This window comes from Triticum dicoccoides, chromosome 7A (genome assembly GCF_002162155.2).
Source record: "Triticum dicoccoides isolate Atlit2015 ecotype Zavitan chromosome 7A, WEW_v2.0, whole genome shotgun sequence".
Lineage (NCBI taxonomy): Eukaryota > Viridiplantae > Streptophyta > Magnoliopsida > Poales > Poaceae > Triticum > Triticum dicoccoides.
This window is the reverse complement of record NC_041392.1, coordinates 381,459,912-381,482,066: the sequence shown is the minus strand read 5'-3', so window position 1 is coordinate 381,482,066 and position 22,155 is coordinate 381,459,912. Positions and strand designations below refer to the sequence as shown.

The window sequence follows — 22,155 nt, the reverse complement described above, 5'->3', positions numbered from 1 at the left end:
AGACAATTCTCTAACAATGATGATCATCACACTTTTATTTACTTACAACTCAAGGATTACAACTCGATACTAGAACAAATATATGACTCTATATGAATGCCTCCGGCGGTGTACCGGGATGTGCAATGACTCAAGAGTGACATGTATAAAAATTATGTATGGTAGCCTTTCCACAAATACGATGTCAACTACATGACCATGCAAAGGAATATGACAATGATGAAGCATGTCATAATAAACGGAACGGTGGAAGTTGCATGGCAATATATCTCGGGATGGCTATGGAAATGCCATAATAGGTAGGTATGGTGGCTATTTTGAGGAAGGTATATGGTAGGTGTATGGTACCGGCGAAAGTTGCGCGGTACTAGAGAGGCTAGCAATGGTGGAAGTGTGAGAGTGTGTATAATTCTTGGACTCAACATTAGTCATAAAGAACTCACATACTTATTGCAAAAGTTTATTAGCTATCGAAAAAAGTACTACAAGCATGCTCCTAGGGGGGATAGATTGTTAGGAAAAGACCATCGCTCGTCCCGACCGCCACTCATAAGGAAGACAATCAATAAATAAATCATGCTCTGATTTCATCACGTAACGGTTCACCATACGTGCATGCTGCGGGAATCACAAATTTTAACACAAGTATTTCTACAATCCACAATTACTCACTAGCATGACTCCAATGTCACCATCTTTATATCTTAAAACAATCATAAGGAATCAAACTTCTCATAGTATTCAATGCACTTAATATGAAAGTTTTTATTATACCCCTCTTGGATGTCTATCATATTAGGACTAAATTTATCACCAAAGCAAATTACCATGCTGTTTGGAGACTCTCGAAATAATATAAGTGAAGCATGAGAGTTCATCAATTTCTTCAAAATAAAACTACTGTCATGCTCTAAAAAGATATAAGTGAAGCACTAGAGCAACTGACAAACTACTAAGCTATAAGTGAAGATCAATGAGTAGTCGAATAATTATGTGACTATGTGAAGACTCTCTAACATAAATAAAATTTCAGATATTAAGTACTTCATTCAAACAGCAAGAAAAATAAAATAATGACGCTCCAAGCAAAACACATATCATGTGGTGAATAAAAATATAGCTCCAAGTAAGGTTACCGATGAACGAAGACGAAAGAGGGGATGCCATCCGGGGCATCCCCAAGCTTAGATGCTTGGTTCTCCTTGAATATTACCTTGGGGTGCCTTGGGCATCCCCAAGCTTAGGCTCTTTCCACTCCTTATTCCATAGTCCATCGAAACTTCACCCAAAACTTGAAAACTTCACAACACAAAACTCAACAGAAAACTCGTAAGCTCCGTTAGTATAACAAAGCAAATCACCACTTAGGTACTATTATGAACTCATCTAATTTTATTTTGGTGTTATCTCTACTGTATTCCAACTACCCCAGGGTTCATACCCTCCGATACTACCCATAGATTCATTAAAATAAGCAAACAACATGATAAAAAAAGAATCTGTCAAAAACAGAACAGACCGTAGTAATCTGGAAACTTTCCATACTTCTGTAACTCCATTTTTTTTGAATAATTAGGACAACCTAGGACATTTGTATATCAATCGTGTGTAAAAAACTTCATATCAAAAGCACGTTCCAGTGAATTTACAAAAGCCCTGGACTGGGAGCAAAAGTTTCTGTTTTTGCACAGAATCAAGTCAACTATTATCCATACTATCCCAAAGGCTCTACTTGGCACTTTATTGAAACAAAGCTATAAAACATGATTACTACGGTATCTTAATCATGTGAACACATAAAAATAGTAGGGGTAAATTTTTGGTTGTCTCCCAATAAGCGTTTTTCTTTAATGCCTTTTTGGCTAGGCATGACGATTACAATGATGCTCACAAAAAGATAAGAATTGAAACATAAGGGGAGCATCATGAAGAATATGACTAGCACATTTAAGTCTAACCCACTTCCTATGCATTGGGATTTTGTGAGGAGACAACTTATGGGAACAAGAATCAACTTGCATAGGAGGGTAAAGCAAGCAAAACTTCAAGATTTTCAACATGTAGAGAGGAAACTTTATACTATTGAAATATGTAGAAGCATATGTTCCTCTCTCCTAATAATTTTCAGTAGCATCATGAATGAATTCAACAATATAACCATCACACAAAGCATTCTTTTCATGATTTATAAGCATAAAATAATTACTACTGTCCACATAAGCAAAATTCTTCTCATTCGGAATAGCGGGAGCAAACTCAACAAAATAACTATCGTGTGAGGCATAATCCAATAAAAAATTAAAATCATGATGACAAGTTTCATGGTTATCATTATTCTTTACAGCATACATGCCATCACAATAATCATCATAGATAGCAACTTTGTTCTCATAATCAATTGGAACCTCTTCCGAAATAGTGGATTCATCACTAAATAAAGTCATGACCTCTCCAAATCCACTTTTATCAATATTATGAAAAGATTCAACACCCTCCAAAATAGTGGGATCCTTACTTCCTAAAGTTGACACTCTTTCAAACCCACTTTCATCAACATAATCATAATAAATAGGAGGCATGCTATGATCATAATAAATTTGCTCATCAAAACTTGGGGGACAAAAAATATCATCTTCATCAAACATAGAATCCCCAAGCTTATGGTTTTGCATATCATTAGCATCATGGATATTCAAAGAATTCATACTAACAACATTGCAGTCATGCTCATCATTCAAAGATTTAGTGCCAAACATTTTATAAACTTCTTCTTCTAACACTTGAGCACAAATTTCCTTACCATCATTTTCAAGAAAGACATTAAAAAGATGAACCATGTGAGGCAACCTCAATTCCATTTTTTGTAGCTTTCGTTTATGGACTAAACTAGTGATAAAACAAGAAACTAAAAGATTCGATTGCAAGATCTAAAGATATACCTTCAAGCACTAACGTCCCTGGAAACGACGCCAGAAAAGAGCTTGATGTCTACTATGCAACTTTATCCTGGTAGACGTTGTCGGGCCTCCAAGTGCAGAGTTTTGTAGGACACTAGCAAATTTCCCTCAAGTGGATGACCTAAGGTTTATCGATCCATGGGAGGCGTAGGATGAAGATGGTCCCTCTCAAACAACCCTGCAACCGAATAACAAAGATTCTCTTGTGTCCCCAACACACCCAATACAATGGTAAATTGTATAGGTGCACTAGTTCGGCGAAGAGATGGTGATACAAGTGTAATATGGATAGTAGATATAGGTTTTTGTAATCTGAAAATATAAAAACAGTAAGTTAACTAGTGGCAAAAGTGAGCGAAAACGGCATTGCAATGCTTGAAAACAAGGCCTAGGGTTCATACTTTCACTAGTGCAAGTTCTCTCAACAATGATAACATAATTAGATCATATGGCAATCCCTCAACATGCGACAAAAGTCACTCTAAAGTTCCTATCACGGAGAACATAAGACGAAATTGCTTGTAGGGTACGAAACCACCTCAAAGTTATTCTTTCCGATCAATTCATTGGGCTATTCCTATAAGTGTCGCAAACAGACCTAGAGTACGTAGTAAAATAACACCATATGACACACATCAATCAACCCTAATGTCACCTAGATACTCCAATGTCACCACAAGTATTCGTGGGTCAATTATACGATATGCATCAAACAACTTCAGATTCATAATATTTAATCCAACACAAAGAACCTTAAAGAGTGCCCCGAGATTTCTACCGGAGAAACAAGGACGAAAACGTGCATCAGCTCCTATGCATAAATTACCCCAATGTCACTTCGGTAATCCATGAGTTGGGTGCCAAAACATACATCAAGTGAATCAATAGAATACCCCATTATCACCACGGGTATCCCACGGAAGGCATACATCAAGTGTTCCCAAATCCATAATAGTATTCAATCCGATAATGGTAAAACCTCAAAGGTAAAACTCAATTCATCACAAGAAGGTAGAGGGGGAGAAACATCATATGATTCAACTATAGTAACAAAGCTCGTGGTACATCAAGATCGTGCCAAATCAAGAATACGAGAGAGAGAGACAAATCAAACACATAGCTACTGGTACATACCCTCATCCCTGAGGGTGAACTACTGCCTCCTCATCATGGAGAGCGTCGGGATGATGAAGATGGCCACCGGTGATGGTTTCCCCCTCCAGTAGGGTGTCGGAATGGGCTCCCGGTTGGTTTTTCGTGGCTATAGAGGCTTGCGGCGGCGGAACTCCCGATCTCGGCTCTGTTCTAGAGGTTTTGGGATTTATAGGAAGTGTTGGCGTCGGGGACAAGTCAAGGGGGCCTACGAGGCGACGACAAGGACGGGGGGCGCGCCCTAGGGGGCGCCCTCCACCCTTGTGGTGGCCTCGAGACTCTTCTTCGATATATTTTCGTTCCTGTATTTTTTGTATTTTCCAAAAAAATTCTCCGTAAATTTTCAGGTTAGTTGGACTCCGTTTGATATTCCTTTTCTATGAAACTCAAAAATAAGAAAAAAACAAAAATTGGCACTGGGCTCTAGGTTAATAGGTTAGTCCCAAAAACAAATATAAAATAGCATATAAATGCATATAAAACATCCAAGATAGATAATATAATAGCATGGAACAATCAAAAATTATAGATATGTTGGAGACATATCATGGATTACTAGAGCTAGGTGTCGCACGGAGGCCAAGAAATATGGTGATAGCGTGGGTTGGCCATGTATGATGTAACTACACTGGGCTGTCGTGTTTCGCACTCTTCCGGTCTACTGTGGAGAAGATTGGGTAGATTTTATATCGCCGAATAAAAATATTAAAGAGTCCAGATGCTCCACCGTGAGGTTTCTTGCTCCTTCTCGATCATCGGAAAGCGTTCTTCTAAGTTTTGCCGACATGTGGGACATCCAGCATCCAGGTCCACGTGTCATGCAAGAAAATGGAGTTAAGTATAGTAGGAGAGACTCACCAACGGTCACGAACATGGGTGTAGTACGTACACGAATCACTCGGAAAAAAGGAATATGAGCACGAAGAGAAGAGGTGCAGGCACCGACGCAGGTACTCTTTGCCTCTTTCCCTAATACTCATGCGCGGGTACATGGTGAGCTCATTTCTGTATGAAGAGGCAGCTCACCAGATGATTTGGCGAGTGTAGTAGTTGTTCATGGGAACCATGCGTGGACGAATCAAAGTTCGATCATGGGGCGGTGGCGCGTTTTTTATAAATTAAGTTATTCTATTCGATGGCACGTACGCAACATTATTTTCTCAATGGAACGTGAATCGTGCACGCACTGAATGATGGAGCACGGGATGGTAGCCATGGACATGGTCATCCCTTTTTGGAGACTAACAGCTACTTTTGATGTGTCCCATCAACTCGTAAATGAGGAGAAGCTTTGCTTACTATGACTAGCCACAGTGGAGAGTAACATACACTAGTAACATACACATATTCCTAGATTATGTTACTACCTTCATAGTGGGTAGTAACATAAGCAAAGCTGCATTTATTAGGTTATAGACTCATATTGCATTGGTACATGTGATGTTACAGTAACTAGCTAAGTTACACAAACTACCTCTCTCCTCATTAACTCACTGCCACATAAGCAAATTTGCTGAGTTGGACTCGATGTTAATGCTGAAGTTACTCCCACTGTGGGTAGTCTACTACTACGACCTCTCCCTCGCTCACGCGTGCACGGTGTCTCGCAGGACGAGGAGAAGCTTTTGCTTTATGATAGTGCGCTTAATACAGGTGGTGGACGTGCAGCAATTCATTCGGTGTCAGATTGCTAGAAGTATCTATACTGTAGTACCATCATCATTGTTCGACTTTTGGAAGAGGCGAAGAGCCAAGCACACAGTCACCTACTCACAGTATAATCGGCCGTGCTTGCACGAACTTATTAACGTAGTACTACAATCTAGGTGGATTGCTCCAGTGGTCATCACACGTGAGCCAATCGATTCGCACCCTTCTGCGCTCCATTTTGCCTTGCATTCCTTCCTTCGTCCAGCACGCTGACAAGTGGGCCCCATGCTCATGTATGCCAACGTGGTAGTCAATTATTTTGCCAGAGTCAGCTATCACACCCTTTCAATGCCACGTCAATGTACCCACTAAAAACAAGTTAGACTTGTTCGGCTCAACTGCCTCCCTAGGTGTTTGGAGAGGAATTGGCCGTCGCGAGGCGGTTCTATAGGTGGGCAGGCGGCAAAAAATAGGGGAAAATGTGCAAACCAGCTGAATAATACTCTCTCTGTTCCAAAATAGATGACCCTCCGTTCTAAAGTTAGTACAAAGTTGATTCATCTATTTTGGAACTAAGGGAGTATAAAATATTATGAGTGCAGATGCTCCACCGCGAGGTTCCTTGCTCCTTCTCGGTCGTTGGGAATCTATGTTCTTCCACTCTCTTTTTTACGTGAGCTTTTTTCATCCTTTTCCCAACACGCGGGGACATCTAGCATCAAGGTGCACATGTCATGCAAGAAAATGGAGATAAGCAGTGTGTAAGTGAGTCGTGCACTTCGATGGCACCTAGTACAACGCAATATATTTTCTCCTCGATGGCACGTGAATAGTGCATGTACTCAATGACGGAGCACGGGATGGTAGCCATGGACATGGTCGGCCCTTTTTGGAGAGAGTACTAAATATTGATGTGTCCTGTCAACTCGCAGAACGATGAGAAGCTTTCTTACTACTCCTTCTCCCTCGCCAACGCGTGCGCGGTGGCTCGCAGCACGAGGAGAAACTTTTGCTTACAAGTGGTGGACGTGAAGCAGTTCATTTGGTGTCAGATTGCTAGAAGTACTACTGTAGCACCATCATTATTGTTCGACTTCCAGAAGAGGACAAGAGCCAAGTGCAAGGTCACCTATTAACCAGTAGTAGGCTGGTCATAGTGGAGAGTAACTTAGACTAGTAACATGCATATGTTACTAGGCTACGTTACTACCTTCATAATGGGTAGTAACATATGGATGGTAACATGCAAGCCTTCACTAATTGAGATATAGACTCATTTTACCTCAGGGTGTGTTATGTTGCGGTAACATATTATGTTACCACAAGCATCTCTCTTCTCATTAACTCCATGCCACATAAGCAAATTTGCCTTGGAATGTGTTATGTTACTACCTAAGTTACTCCCACTGTGACTAGCAGTATACTATAGCCAAAGATGGTCCACCTTTTTAGAGCATGGTTAATTAATATAGGCAGCTCTTGCAGCGGCACATCATTTAGAGCAAGTACTCTCTTCGTAGGAACTTAAAACTTAGGAATAGGAAAAATGTCCACTTGAATCCCATAGCATTAACACAGTGTTCCCCTCAAAAAACAGAGTGTTTGACACAGGAATATCAAAGGAAGTGAAAAAAAGTTGGAGTGGATGCTAGATTGCCAATTAACACATGATTACATAGGAAAAAATCCTATAGCATTCTATCCTATGAATCAAACAACCAATGTAGGAAAATTATGAGGGGGTCTCTCCAACAGTGTTCCTTGGTCGCACCTAGCATCACGGTGGTCGAACTTGGAGTCATTCATCTGGTACATGTGGCATCTCAGATCTGAACACAAGGTGACGTAGACCGTCAAGGATAATGTTGTCCTCAAAGCCGGACGTACACGGTCAAGGGGGTAAGGGCGGACGTGACCTCTCACTGCGTCCGCCATTTGAAGCGGCATGTTGGCCGAGGGCGCTGCCCACTGCACTCCCAGCTGTACCCGCCTCCTCGTCGCATTCAAAAACCTACATTTACTAGCAAGATGCCCATGCGTTGCATGGAACATCAAGATGCATTTGTATGAGTAGTTTATCTTGTGAGAGAAGAGGATGAACGAGAGAATGCCTTATTTGCAAATGGGGAGAGGGGTGTGGGTATCTTTTTGCAAAATTGCCATAGTTTCCTTCCTATCCGTGAGATATAAATCGGACGGCCTATATTGCAGGATGGCAGGCACACCATCATCACCAACTTTGTTTTTTATAAGAGTAGAGATAAAGAAACCCACGTGGAATGCGAGAAACCTATTCCGGCCACACATCCGTTCAGGAGCAGGACGTCGCCAAGCTCCTCCTTCCACCATTTTCTCCACTCTTTCGGCTGCATCTGATGAGCAAGAAGAGCAGTTCTCCGACATAAAAGTCGTCTGGGTGGCCCACCGAGCCCAGCAGTTACGAGCGAGGCAGCTCCCTTCTCCACCTACCTCGCCTAGCCCATCGGAGGCAGTTGCCACACTAAGCCAGTGCGTGGTTCTGCAGCTGGCTGCTCCAATACAGCTCGAGGAAGAGTGCCGACTTGCTCCACGCCGGCTTGTCGGTGAGCATGGCGGCACGGGCGTTGTCGCTGCCCTCGACACCACCGCATCATACAGCGCCTCCAATACCTACGACTGCACCATCCGCCCTTGACGCGCGTGTGACCGCGCCATGTAGGCAGAGAAAGAAGTCATCGCAGATGTCGACAAGATGACGCGGCTATGCGGATGTCGATGAGGTAACGGCCAGCACGTCCTCGCCCATTGCCATCATCGAGGAGAGGTAGAACACGGGAGGCCATCGGCGATTGTATCCCATGAAGGCCATCGTTGAGGCGACGCTGGTGAAAACAGCCGGTGTCTTGCATGATTCTTCTTCAGCCGGATGCCGGAGGAGGACAAAGAGATCGGGCGGCGACCATTTAGATTAGGTGTATTAATTCTACCGGGATGGTTGTAATGGGAGTATCATATGTAGTATCATGCATGCCAACTAGGAAAATTTGATGAGGTGGCATAGAATTAAATGATGAAAGAGAGAGTTGTGGAATTAAGTTACTCCAACTGTGGTTAGTCTTAGGCCTTGTTCGGTTCAACCTCCTCCCAAGGGTTTTGGAGAGGAATGGAGGGGAATTTGGCTTGTACACGATTTAATCCCCCACAACCCCTATTAATCCCCGTTAAAACCCCTTGAACCGCACATGCCCTTGTTATCACATAGTCATAATGCAATTGTTATGCATGTTAATATAAGCCCTCGTTAATCTAGTGCCAGTGCTGATTTGATGTGATGGCACTTCTTAGATAATGGCACTTTTTCATATTGTCACTGTAATGCCATTGATAACATATGAGATGCTGCTGTTAATCATATGCCACTGCAAAAATGACACTTTTAAATAACCTTGTTACATACTTGTGCAAATAGGGTTGTCTATCTCCATATGGTGTCTATTTGTGCAAACGGAAGCACAAACCTCAATTTTAGTGGAACCTGCTGTCAGCTGACCTCACGATGCTCCAGGTATTCCTACATTCTTAACTACTCAATTTTAGTAGGTAGAATGACCAATGAAAGATGAAATAAGCTTATTGGTACGTTGACGAATGAGGAGTCATAATTAAGCTGGAGGCGTCTCTTATTTTCTTTCGAATGGGCAATAAGCTGGAGAGTGTCTCTAATGGGCTGCCTCTAGTGTTAAGGCCCTCTAGTACGAAACACGGGCATCCGACTGGGCCGATACAAAAGCCTATCCATCTTAAAGCCCATTTGTTTTTGTTTTTTGTGAGGAGAAGCCCATATTTCTTGAAGAGGGGGCGATCCCAGAAAAAACCTCCTTCCTCCTCGCTTCCACTTATACTACAGCTCACTGGACTCTCTCGCTTCCGTTGCCCCCAATTCCCCCTGCTCCCCATCTTCCACACTCATACAGAAAACCCCCGCTCACCTTCTTCCTCACTCGTACAGAAAACGCCTACTCCTCTTTTTCCACTCCTACAGAAAACCCCAGCCCTCCTTCTTCCACGCCCGCACTTCCACTAGGCTCATCTCTGGCTACTCTGCTCAAACCCGTGAGCTCGGCGCGACGCTCGCAAGGAAAATGGAGTCGGCTGGACCCAGTGCCAAGAAGATGAGGCTCCCGCCAGTGACGACGCCAGTTGTAGATCCCGCACTTGGCAGCGCGGGGAGAAGTGGCGAGCCCACCCTCCCACCCGGATCTGAGGATCCCATAGAATCTCCGGTGGACCGCATCAGCGATCTCCCAGACGACATTCTTGGGAGATCATCTCGCTTCTCCCCACCAAGTATTTGTGCCGCACACAAGTCCTCGCAACTCAGTGGCGCCCTCTATGGCGCACCGCGCCCCTCAATCTTGACTGTCGTCAGATATCTGTCCTTCCTGAATTTGATCTCCTCAAAGCCATTGTCTCCTCTCACCAGCAGGGCCCTGTTCAACGCCTCTGCATCTCGTCATGCTACGTGATGTCCATGCCCTGCACGGTGGATGCTTGGCTGACATCCCCTGAATTCAAAAAACTCTAGCAGTTTGAGTTCTACCATTACCACGAAAGTTTCATACCACGAACCGAACACCAAGAATTTGTGCCTACACCACCATTGTCCATCTCGTGGTTTTTTTTAACGATAAACAGTAGGGTAAAAACCCCACCGCAACTTATATTAATTAAAACAAAAAGCATAAAGGTCTGTCACACAGGGCTTGAGGTAAGCCCAAAAAGAGGAAAAGAGAAAAGAAAACAACAAAAAACAAAAAATAGGGGAAGAAAGGAAAGAAAGAAGGAAAAATATAAAGCTATGCTACCCTAACCTAGTCCTAAAAAACTAGATTACAAGATAGACTCTAGCCAAGCTGAGAACTGTTGAGCATACTTTTTCTTCATCATGTATCTTAGGAGCTTCAACGCTTCCAAGTAAATGAATTTCCAACCCTGAAATGGGGGATTAATGTGCTCAAAGATTTTATTATTTTTGGATATCCAGATGGCCCAAGACCCTAGTATAATGATCTCCATGAAGAATGGTTTGTTAAGTTTATCTTTGAGATCTTGTAAGGCTTCCAAGACTGACAAGTTGTGTGTTCTATTGGAGCAGACAAAATCCCAGCATTGTGCTGCAAAGGGGCAACTCCGGAAAAGATGATGTGGTGTTTCCTCCTGTTGGCAGTTTCTAACAGCATAGTTATATTCTTCCAGCTCAAAATTCTTCCTTCTCAGTAGGTTTCTTGTGTTGACTCTGCCATGCAGTAACATCCAGACGAACACCTTATGTTTTGGTTGACATGAGCTCTTCCAAATCCAACTGAAATGGGGGGTGTTTAATTGTAGCCAATTAACACCTTGTATGCTTTAATTGAAGAGTAGAATTCATTACCCCATATATAACTCCATGTATCCCTCGGCTCTAAGTGTTTTGAATTTCTCAGTGTGATGCAAATATTCTCCATTTCCAGAAATTCCTCATAAGCTTGAGTTGTCAATGGTAGATGAAAAAGATCTTGTAGGTATTCAGTGTGGATAATTTGATTGACATTTATAGTTGTATCTCTAGAAAAAGAATGCAGGTGATCAAACTTGTGTTTCAGAACAAAATCATGCCAACAATCATCCCAGAAGAGAGCACTTTTTCCATCTCCTACATTGCATCCAGCAATAGCTTTGTACTGGTCAATGAGTGCTAGATTTGATTTCCACCAAAAAGATCCAACTCTATTATCCCCTGGTAATTGCCCATTATTATAGTAAGTCTCCCAAATAAAGTTTACTCGGGGTATATCATGTCTGTTAAAAAAATTGTGATGGTTTTTCATAAGCAGGGTCTTGTTTTGTGTGAAGATATCCATAACACCTAGTCCTCCGGCTTTTTGGTCTGCAAACTGTCTGCCATGCTACTAGAGCTGGCCTATGGTCTTCTAAATCAGGACTTCTCCACAAGCAGTGTCTCAAATATTTGATTATTTGTTGCTTAATGGTGATGGTTACATCCAGACAACACATGAAGAAAATTGGGAGGGATGCCAGTACTGATTATACCAGAAGTAATCTTCCTGCTTGAGTCATGAAGGTAGAAATCTCAGCCAGTCTTTTAGCAATTCTTTGGACCAGTGGCAAACATTGCTCCATAGTTGGCTTGTAAATTCCCAGAGGCAGCTCCAAGTAGGTGAAAGGGAATTGACCTCTGGTATATTGCAAAGTGTTTGTAAAAATACTAATTATGTCCTCTGCAATGTTAATGGGTACCATGCTAGATTTCCCACAATTCACTTTTAACCCTATTGCTGAAGCAAGTGTTTAACAGGGATTTGAGACAAATGAGCTGCATGGCATTTGCTTTCCTAAGGACCAAAGTGTCATCTGCATATTAGATTATTGGGAAATCAAGGCATGAATTTACTTGCAATGGAGGGGTCACAATCCCCAGTCTCATGGCTCTGTTAAGAATGGATTGAAGTAGATCAGTAGCCAGTACAAAAATCAAAGGTGAGTAAGGGTCACCCTGTCTTACTCCTCTTTTGTAGTAGATTTTTTTCCCAGGGACACCATTGAGCATAACTGCATATGAGGCAGAAGTGAATATGTTAGTAGTCCAGGAGATCCATTTTTCGCCAAATCATTTTGCCCTGAGTATATCAATTATTGCCTGATGTTCAATTGTGTCACCAACATCTCCTCTCTTGATCTGTGACACTGATGGATATATTCATAGGCCCAACCAAGAAAATCCTGGATCATTCTATTTTTGAGAAAACCATATTGGTTAATATGGACCATCTGAAGGATCACACTTTGAAGTATGTTTGCTAATAACTTGGTGATGATTTTAAGTACTCCATTAAGTAGTGAGATTGGTCTAAAGTCATTTGGAGTGAGAGGCACTTCCTTTTTGGTCACCAAGGTTATGAAAGATGTATTAATGCTCTCAAGATTAACATTACCAGCATGGAAAGCCAAGATGAGTTCAGTAATATCTCCTTTAATAATCCCCCAACAATCTTTGATAAATTCATTATTAAAATCATCTGGGCATGGAGATTTGTCATTTGGGAGATTTTTCACTACTTCATCAATTTCCTCTTGTGTAAAAGGTTGCTCAAAGTCTTGGAATATCTGGGGATCAACTCTGTGCTCATAGAGCTCATGCAATTCAAAATGCATTGTGTGGCCATTTGTTTGCCCTAGTCTATGCTTAAAAGCCTCCCACAAAATAGCAGCCTTTCCTTCCTGGTCAGTAATTTCCACCTGATCTTTATTTAGCAACATTGCAATCTTGTTGTATCTATGATTGATGGAAGCTTTAGTGTGGAAGAACTTGGTATTCTCATCACCAAACTTGACACCTTTAATTTTCCCTCTTTGTTTCCAATAAATCTTCTGATTATTTAGTACCACCAACAAAAATTCTTTTAATAGTGACCTGCAGTTTGCTTCAAACATTGTGAGATTCCTATATTCCTCAATCGTATCCCAAAGGTAAATACAAGTATTCAACTCTGCAATCTGCTTCTTAAGACAAGAGAGACTCTTGGCCCACAATTTCAGAGCTCTCCTTAAATTTTTAAATTTAGCATTAACCGTCTTAGTAGGGTATGTGAACCCCACAGGTATGTTCCAGGCTGCCTGCACAATGTCTTTGAAAGAGCTATGTTTCAACCAATAGTTTTCAAACCTATAAACTTGTGACCTTGGCATTTTTGTTCCAATTTTGATAATGCATGAGAGGTGGTCATAGATTGGTTTTGCCAAAGGAAGAGCGGTTGTGTCAGGAAAAGATGTCATCCAAGCAGCAGAAGTAAAAAACCAATCAAGTTTCCCCAGAAGTGGGTTTTCCTGCATATTGCTCCAGCTGTATTGCCTACCTTTTAGGGGTAGCTCCACCAAACCCAAATTGCTAATTGCCTCATTAAGAAGAAGGATTTGATTGACATCTCATCTAGGTTTATTTCTGTCGTCAGGTGATCTTATAAAGTTAAAGTCCCCCATGATTATCCATTCTATCTCATTAGGCATTTGAATAGAACTAAACCAATCTATGGACCTCTATTTTTTTCTCAGGATTACAAGGTCCATAAATATTTGTGAGAATCCAAGAGTGGTTAGTGGTGTTACAAGTGAACTGGACTGATAGAGAATATTTATTCTAAAATATCATTTCCCCATTGAAAAGAGCTCCATTCCATGCCGTCAGTATACCTCCAGAAGCCCCAATTGAGGGGAGAAATTCAAACTTGCTAAATCTTTGTGGACAGAATTTATGAATATATGCTAGATCAAAGGTCTCTCTTTTAGTTTCCTGAAAACAAACAATGCCAGCTGTACTTCCTTCAATTTTTTGCCTGATTGCTAACCATTTATTTGAAGCATTAATGCCCCTGACATCCCAATTCAGTATGTTCCATGTCCTGTTGTTATTCATTAACACATAATATCTGATTAATGTGAAGTAGCAAGTACCATCCCTTGGTAGTCTGCCCTGTATTGAACTGTTGTGCATTTTCAGAAATTGCCCCCCACCTACACATCATGGAGCAACATGATACCACAAACATGGAAACAATTTCCTTTCATAGCTTGCAAAATATGTTTATCCAACTGAGCCCTCATAGAGCAATCATTAAAGCACATACACTACAAGAAACCTGCTTATCTGTGACGGTTTATGGGTGACGGTCCTGTAATCCGTCACAGTGTGTGACGGTCCTCACTTTACCGTCACGAAAACTGTCACCGATCAGTGAGCCGTGGATGGGCCTGCGTTGGGCATCCCAGTAATGACGGCCCGACCGAAACTATCACGCAAATCATCAGGGATTGAACAATTGGGCCTGATCGGGCTTAGTTTTTATTTTATATATATATAAGTCAAACCGTCATGGATTACCACTTACGCTGACGTGGCGTGCATCGCCTTGTGTCGCCCACATGTCAGTTGGATAATACAAGAGGATTAAAAAACAGTTCGTGTATATTCCTCGATTAGCCTGAGACCAGAAGAACGAAAAGAAAACCACCGCTCAATCCCCTCGGCCCTCGGTGCCGCCAGCACCACCGCCGACTGCACCCTCGGCTGTCGGTGTCGCCAGCGCCGCCGCCGACTGCTCGGGCAAGGGTTCTTCGATCCGGCGAGTTGGGAGTGTGGGCGCCATCTTCCAGATCCTGTCCAAGTCGCCGCCAGCGCTGACGAGCCAATCACCAACCGCCGCCCACCAATTGTCTCTGTGTAGGAGTCAGCCACCGGTCGCCGTTTCTGCAACAGTCACTCCTCGTTGCCATGCCTCAACATCGGCCAAGTTAGGTACGTCTCAGATTAAAATATGAATTTGATCTGTTTCTGAACGCTTGAGCGTACAGAGAGAAATAAGATGGTTTTCTCCTTGGATTGTTATTCCATTGTACTAGTTGATTTATTGAGCCGAATGTCTTTTTGGGTAGTGCAAATTCGAGTGGTGCCGTTCAAAAACAAATTCCTCTTGGTGATTCCAGTGGTGTTGATAGACTGTACAATAGGAAAAGTACTTTGCAGTCACCATGTTCTCAGTTTCTCACAGATCACCAATATTGTGTGTTAGTACAGACTAGCCAATTCGTATTAAAGTTTATCGGTTTGAACTAATCTACATGTAAGATGGAGCGACTGTGTCGTAGCTCATAATAATACTACCAGTCGTTAGTTGTATCTACATGTAAGATGGAGAGATTGTGAAGTTTCAGAAATACACCTACTGGAGTATGCCTCAGAAATACACCTACAGTTTGTTCTTTTTTAGCCATATTCATTCCATTAACCTGACACTGCACCATACATCGCAAGAGCATCTGCGACTTTATTACATACCCTCGGGCAATATGAAATGCGAAAGAAATTAAATTTTAAACAAGCAAAATATTTAATCTCCTTGAATAGGATCCCATTTATTGCCAAATCAATATTAACCTTCAGTACATCATATCCTAGAGGAATCCATCTGTCCTGTAGCAGCATAGTAGTATCCTTCTTTTCCTCAACCAACATAATATCCTATACTACACTCTTGACTCGCTTGATTACAGTTGTGGTATTTCTCAGCGGCTCGCCTGCGTTCCTTTTATTTCTCATGTCACACCACACCCAAAGCATCGTGATGCACTTAATTTTCTTTTCGTCAGGTAGCACTAGAATTTTGGTAACTAGCTCCTTCGGCCCCTGCTCATCCAGAAGCTGAATTCTTATTTTGCTCCAATTGCATCTCCCTCCATAGTGGCTTGACATTTTTGCATCAGTCCATGTTCTTCCGAGCTGCTGCCTACTGGAGTATGCGCTTTTATATAACTTTATGCAAGTGATGCACCTGGTACTAGACTCATAAACATGTAAATTTTGCTATACATTTGTGTTGTGATTTTGTACATTATGTAACAATAAGTGAACTTGCTTGTCCTCCTCTGTGCAAGTTGTTTTTGTAGGTCATGTATCTTACTGTGAATTGATGTTTTGCAGAGCATGTTTCCTGGGAACTGCTAGTAAACATGTTTCCTCATTGATTATTTACCTTTGATTAAGTTGGTCTTTTTTCTATAATGCAGATGGATAGATCTTGGATTCGTGGCACACTGTTCTCTCGAGAGTACGTCAATGGTGTCAAAGAGTTTATGAACTTAATTCAAGCAAAATTCAGCGAGGATGAAGAAATACTATGCCCATGTAGAGAATGCCTTAATCGCAAATACTGGCATCAAGCTGTTGTGAACAAGCACATATTGACGCATGGCATGGAAAGTACATATACTCGCTGGATATATCATGGAGAAGACTTCAATGCAGATGTTATTGAGCATCCTGTTGATGTGCATGACTCCGAGGATGGTAACAATGGTGCTGACCGATTTGAAGAGATGTTTGGCGACCTATGCACAGCAATAGAACAAGATCAGAAGGAAACTAAAAATGAAGACGGTAACAATGATGCAAATCCTTCTAAGACTGAGTCCTTTCTGAAGAACGTGAGGAAAGAGTCAAAGCAGCACCTTTATCATGGTTGTACCAAGTTTTCAAGGTTCTCATTTGTGGTGAATCTTCTTCATTTGAAGTCATGCCATAGGATCACAAATAGTGCATTTACTGACATTTTGAAGCTACTGGCTGAAGCATTCCCTCAACTCAATACACTCCCAAAATCTTATGACGAAGCAAAGAATCTTCTAAAGGAATTAGGCCTTGGGTATGAGTCTATACATGTGTGCATCAATAATTGTGTTTTGTTCAGAAAGCAATATGCCATGCATGACAACTGCCCAGTTTGTGGCATGTCAAGGTGGAAAGACCCTGCTAGGAAGAAGATACCACAAAAAGTTCTGAGGCATTTTCCATTGGTGCCTAGGCTGAAGAGGATGTTTCTTTCCAAAAAAGCATCAGAGGAAGCACAGTGGCACAAGCTAAAGAGGCAACCCAGTGAGAAGGGAATGAGCCATCCAGCTAACGGTGATGCGTGGCAAGATTTTGATGAAAAATATCCAAAATTTGCAGAAGATGCCAGAAACATGAGGCTTGGCATTGCCACTGACGGGTTCAATCCTTTCGGAAACTTTAACACAACCTATAGTATGTGGCCTGTATTTGTGGTGCCATACAACCTTCCACCTTGGGCATGCATGGATCGGTCAAATTTCATGATGGCTCTGTTAATTCCAGGTCCTAAATCACCTGGCAAGCACTTTGATGTCTTCCTACAACCACTTGTAGAAGATTTACTTGAGCTTTGGAAGGGTGTGCGTACATATGATGCTCGTGAAGGAAAAATGTTTGATCTTCATGCTGCAGTTCTATGGTGCATTCATGATTACCCAGCTCTGAGCACTCTTTCAGGGCGTACCACAAGAGGCTATGTTGCATGTATTCATTGTAATAAACACCCTCTTTCCTACGGCCTAAGGCACAAAATTGGGTATATTGGGCATTATCGTTTCCTTCCAAAGGGACATCGTTTGCGAAGAAACAATGAATTTGTTGGTCTTCATGAACGCAATGATGAGCTAGGTAAATTCTCAAAGGAAGAGCTACAAGCGGAATTGGAGAAGGTTAGACCTGGGCGACAAGAAGAAAGCACGAAAAGAAAGCGTTCTGACTTGGGCAGCAAGAAGGCTCATGTGCCAATTTGGAGTCGGGGGGTTTGTTTGTGGGATTTGGATTATTGGGATAAATTAAAGATGAGACATAATCTTGATGTCTTGCATATCGAGAAAAACATTTATGAAAACCTCATTGGGACAATTCTCAACATGGAGGGGAAGACGAAGGACACACTTAATGCTAGGCTTGATCTCCAAGATTTGAAAATTAAAGAGGAGTTGCATTTGAGGAAGGATGGAAACTCATATGAGATGCCTCGGGCCCGGTATACCTTGTCTAAAGAACAAGTGGTTGCATTTTGTCAATTTTTACGGGAGTTAAAGTTTCCAGATGGGTTTGCTTCCAACATATCCATATGTACAAGTGCTGATGGAACCAAGGTCCAAGGCCTAAAAACACATGATTGTCACATTCTTTTGCAAAGAATCTTACCTGCTGGCATGAGAGGATTTCTGGATAGTGATATATATGAAGCAATAGCTGAGTTGGGCAATTTTTCAGGGAATTGTGCAGCAAAACTCTTAACAGGGATGTGTTGGCTGAAATGAAGAAAGAAATCCCTGTAATTTTGTGCAAGCTTGAGAAAATTTTCCCTCCTGCTTTCTTTGATGTGATGGTGCATCTTACCGTACATTTACCCGAAGAGGCATTACTCCGAGGTCCCATACAATATGGGTCGATGTACCCAGTTGAAAGGAGGTTGTATACTTTAAAGAGGTATGTGAGGAATAGGGCAAGACCAGAAGGTTCAATTGCTGAGGCATATATTGCCGATGAATGCCTGATATTTTGCTCCAAGTACATGGATGATTTCGAAACCATATCTTATCAGAAACCAAGAAATGTAGGTTATTTAGATGAAGAAGCCTATGGTGTTGACGTTTTTGGACATGGAGTAAATTTTACTTCAGGATATGAATATCAATATGTATATGACAAGAAAGAATTTGATCAAATGATGTGGTATGTGTTGAACAATTGTGGTCAAGCTCAGAAATATATCGAGTATGGTCCCACTTCTGAACTTGCGTATGTTGCATTTTTGTGGTACACATGTATTCTATTGACTAATATGTTTTATCCTATTTTACAGAATGTTTAGAGATGAGTTAAAAAGAAAACGGGTTCCAAACATTGATAAAGATCTTCAGAAAGAATTCCAGACATGGTTCAAGAACTATGTTAGTTTTCATTCACATCTAGTTATAATATTTGGTTGTTAGACTTCACTACAGTTTCTAATGTATGAATTTGTGTGTTGTAGATCATGAGGTTGCGGGATGAACACAGCGAAGAAATAGATGAAGATCTCTTTTCCTTGGCATGTGAACCTGATTGAAGAGTCAGAAAATACTCATCATGCATAGTGAATGGTATTAGATATAGCACTGTTGACCGTGATAGCAACAAGAGAACACAGAACAGTGGAGTCATGGCCGAAGGTGAACATGCCAGTAAGGTCATAGATTTTTATGGAACATTGAAAGAGATCATCCAGTTGGACTATAACTCCAACGATAACTTGGACGGCAGGTCAGTTATTTTGTTTAAATGTGACTGGTTTAAACTTGATGGAAAGAAGAAGGAGCTAAAAAATGACCGGTTTTTCAAAAGCATCAATGTTGAAAGTTTATGGTACAAGGATGATTCTCTTATTCTGGCTACTCAGGCAAGAAAGATCTTTTATTTTCCAGACACAAAGTATGGGAAAAATTGGCAAGTTGTGCAAACATTTGACCATAGGCATCTCTTTAATATTAGTGAAACTGAGGGTGCACCTTTTACTGGTCCTGCATATCAAGAGGAGGAGTGTTGTGACGAGGAGGGTACGAGAACGTCGGTTTCTGAACATATATCTGAGAAGCCTTTGCATAGAGACAATGAGCAAGGCATTATTTTTGAAGCTGATGTAATTGCACGCTTGATGAAAGAAAATAACATAGAAGTGTATGAAGGTGGCAATGAAGATGAATATGATACAGGAATGGAGTATTGCAGCGAAGACGAAGGAGGCGGCATGATGGATGTTGACAACGATGATGAGTAGATGATTTACATTGATTTTGTGTCAGATTTTGTGTACTTCCGTTTTTATCGAAAGATGTTGTGTCACTTTTGTTTTACTGAAAGATGTTGTGTCACTTTGCAAAACCTACATGATGTGGATGTTGTTATCTAAATGTTTCTGTTGGGAGATGATTGTTAGCTGCTGCACACTTGAATTTTTTCTGTGTATATTTGAATCCCTTATGTGGTTTCTTCAGTGCATACAGTATGTGTATCTGAATGTTTGCTGTGCATATCTGAATGTGTGATGTGCATATCTGAATGTGAGCAGCCGAGAGCAACGCACCAAGTCAGACACCTCGTCTGGTTAGGCGCGCGAGCAGCCGAGAGCAATTCATCTCCCTCCCCGGCCTCATTAGTAATTAACTTCTTTGTTGACCCAGCATGGGCAACATACGAACTGTGGCGCATTGGCAACAGGTTGTTTCTCCCACTCGGAAGGTCGGGGATCGAATCCTGCTACCAACGTTTTTCCTCACTATTTTTCTCACCCACCTCATCCCCGTGTATGTCTTCATGGCCGGCCCGCGGGGTGTGGCATCCCTGTTTTTTTTTCCATTTCGTTTTTTTGTCTTTTCTTTTCTTATTTCTGTTTTTTATTTTTTTGTATTAATTCGAGATTGAAATTTTAAAAAAGTTGCGACTTTTCGAAAAAATGGTCGAGAAATCATAAAATGTCTACTGATTTTAAAAATGTTTGAAAAACATAAATTTTCGTGGTTTCAAAAAATGTCGGTAATTCTACAAAAAAAATGGCAAATTATAAAAAAATTACAATTTGGAAAACAATTGTTGGGAAATAAAACCATGTTCCTGATTTTGAAAAAATGATCATGTATACAAAACATATTCATGAATCTAAAAAAATATCCATGAAATTTTTGAAAATTCTCAAAAAAACAACTTTTCTGTGAATTTCAATTTGTTCCCTAATTTAAAAAAAACCATCGATTTTACATGTGTCCTCGTGTGCGGTGAGGAAGATGTGGGTTGATCTGTTGCCGCTCGGCAGGTGACACAGCGACAACCACCTCTCCATACTACAACCTTCGAGTGGTGGGACACCCCAGTATCCTTACCGCTTTTTTGCGTTCCTCCTCATCATGCAAGGTGTCGTCACACCAATCCAAAGTGCCAAGGCGTGATCAAGCGATTCTCGTCTTGTTTTTCGATGTGGGCCATAGTAGCCGATGATAGACACCAATCCTAATTATCTTCATATCTACACAAGCATCTTTGGACAATGAAATATTTCCTAATTAATCTCAACTATTTTTAGTTTTGAATGGCACAAACCGCACAGATTTGAACAAATTAAAGATCAAGAGATGAACTAAAGGAGTAAGGATTAATTGTGCACCTATCTAGCCATGGAGGATCTTGTTTAATCCTCTTCTAGTTTCTGATTGGAAACTGGAGGAATTTCGCCCTGGCGGCGATAGGTGGAGACTCGAGCATAGAACGGGTAGAAGGATCTCCTCGTGTTGTTGCCGCTCATCTGCACGTCCGGTCTGCCGGCAAGTGGCTGCCTGTCCCGGCGTCCCCTTCCCTTTTGCCCTTCTCAATGACGGCGCGATGGAGACTCGGATAGATCAGCAGGCCCCTTGCCGCTGCATGCTTCGGTTTAGATCAAAAAGCGGCTAAACGAAGAGGTTAGCGATTGTGTTTTTAGAAACAGGAGGTTAGCGATATCTGCGTGACTACGTGCGTAGTCCAACATGGGCTGACAATTTTCTTTCTGTTGTGCTTTGCCTGAAATGGGATTGGGCTGTACATGGGCTGAGCAGTGGAGGCTTAATGTTAGTTGCAAAGGCCGAAAGAGATAGGGGGGTGACGCACATTACGGACAGTTATGGAAGCCAAAAAAATCAGCGATCAACTCATCCACATCAAGGTACGACTCGATCGATAGGGGGGTCTCGGCCCCCCTCGTCCCCCCCCCCCTAAATCCGTCCCTAGATACAAGAATGTACATGTGTCCTCGTGTGCGGTGAGGAAGATGTGGGTTGATCTGTTGCCGCTCGGCGGGTGACACAACGACAACCACCTCTCCATACTACAGCCTTCAAGTGTTGGGACACCCCAGTATCCTCACCACCTTTTTGTGTTCCTCCTAAGCATGCAAGGTGTCATCACACCCTTCTGAAGTGCCAAGGCATAATCAAGTCGATTCTCATCTTCTTTTTC

At 41.8% G+C, this 22,155-nt stretch overlaps 1 protein-coding gene across 1 annotated transcript; it reads left to right on the top strand.

Moving 5' to 3' along the window:
• Nucleotides 1–14,991: 14,991 nt before the first annotated feature.
• Nucleotides 14,992–19,240, top strand: LOC119333516. The gene is made up of 6 exons (XM_037606387.1): nucleotides 14,992–15,090; nucleotides 16,359–17,373; nucleotides 17,464–17,599; nucleotides 18,403–18,618; nucleotides 18,995–19,082; nucleotides 19,166–19,240. The coding sequence occupies exons 2-6, from the start codon at nucleotides 16,359–16,361 to the stop codon at nucleotides 19,238–19,240; spliced, it is 1,530 nt and encodes a 509-aa protein (XP_037462284.1). The 5' UTR covers nucleotides 14,992–15,090.
• Nucleotides 19,241–22,155: the final 2,915 nt, after the last annotated feature.

Coding starts and splice junctions, on each gene's coding strand:
- LOC119333516 (XM_037606387.1), top strand. CDS start 16,359: ATGGATAGATCTTGGATTCGTGGCACACTGTTCTCTCGAGAGTACGTC. Junction 17,374..17,463: donor AAACTTTAACACAACCTATA/GTATGTGGCCTG, acceptor TGTTAATTCCAG/GTCCTAAATCACCTGGCAAG. Junction 17,600..18,402: donor CTTCATGCTGCAGTTCTATG/GTGCATTCATGA, acceptor GCAATTTTTCAG/GGAATTGTGCAGCAAAACTC.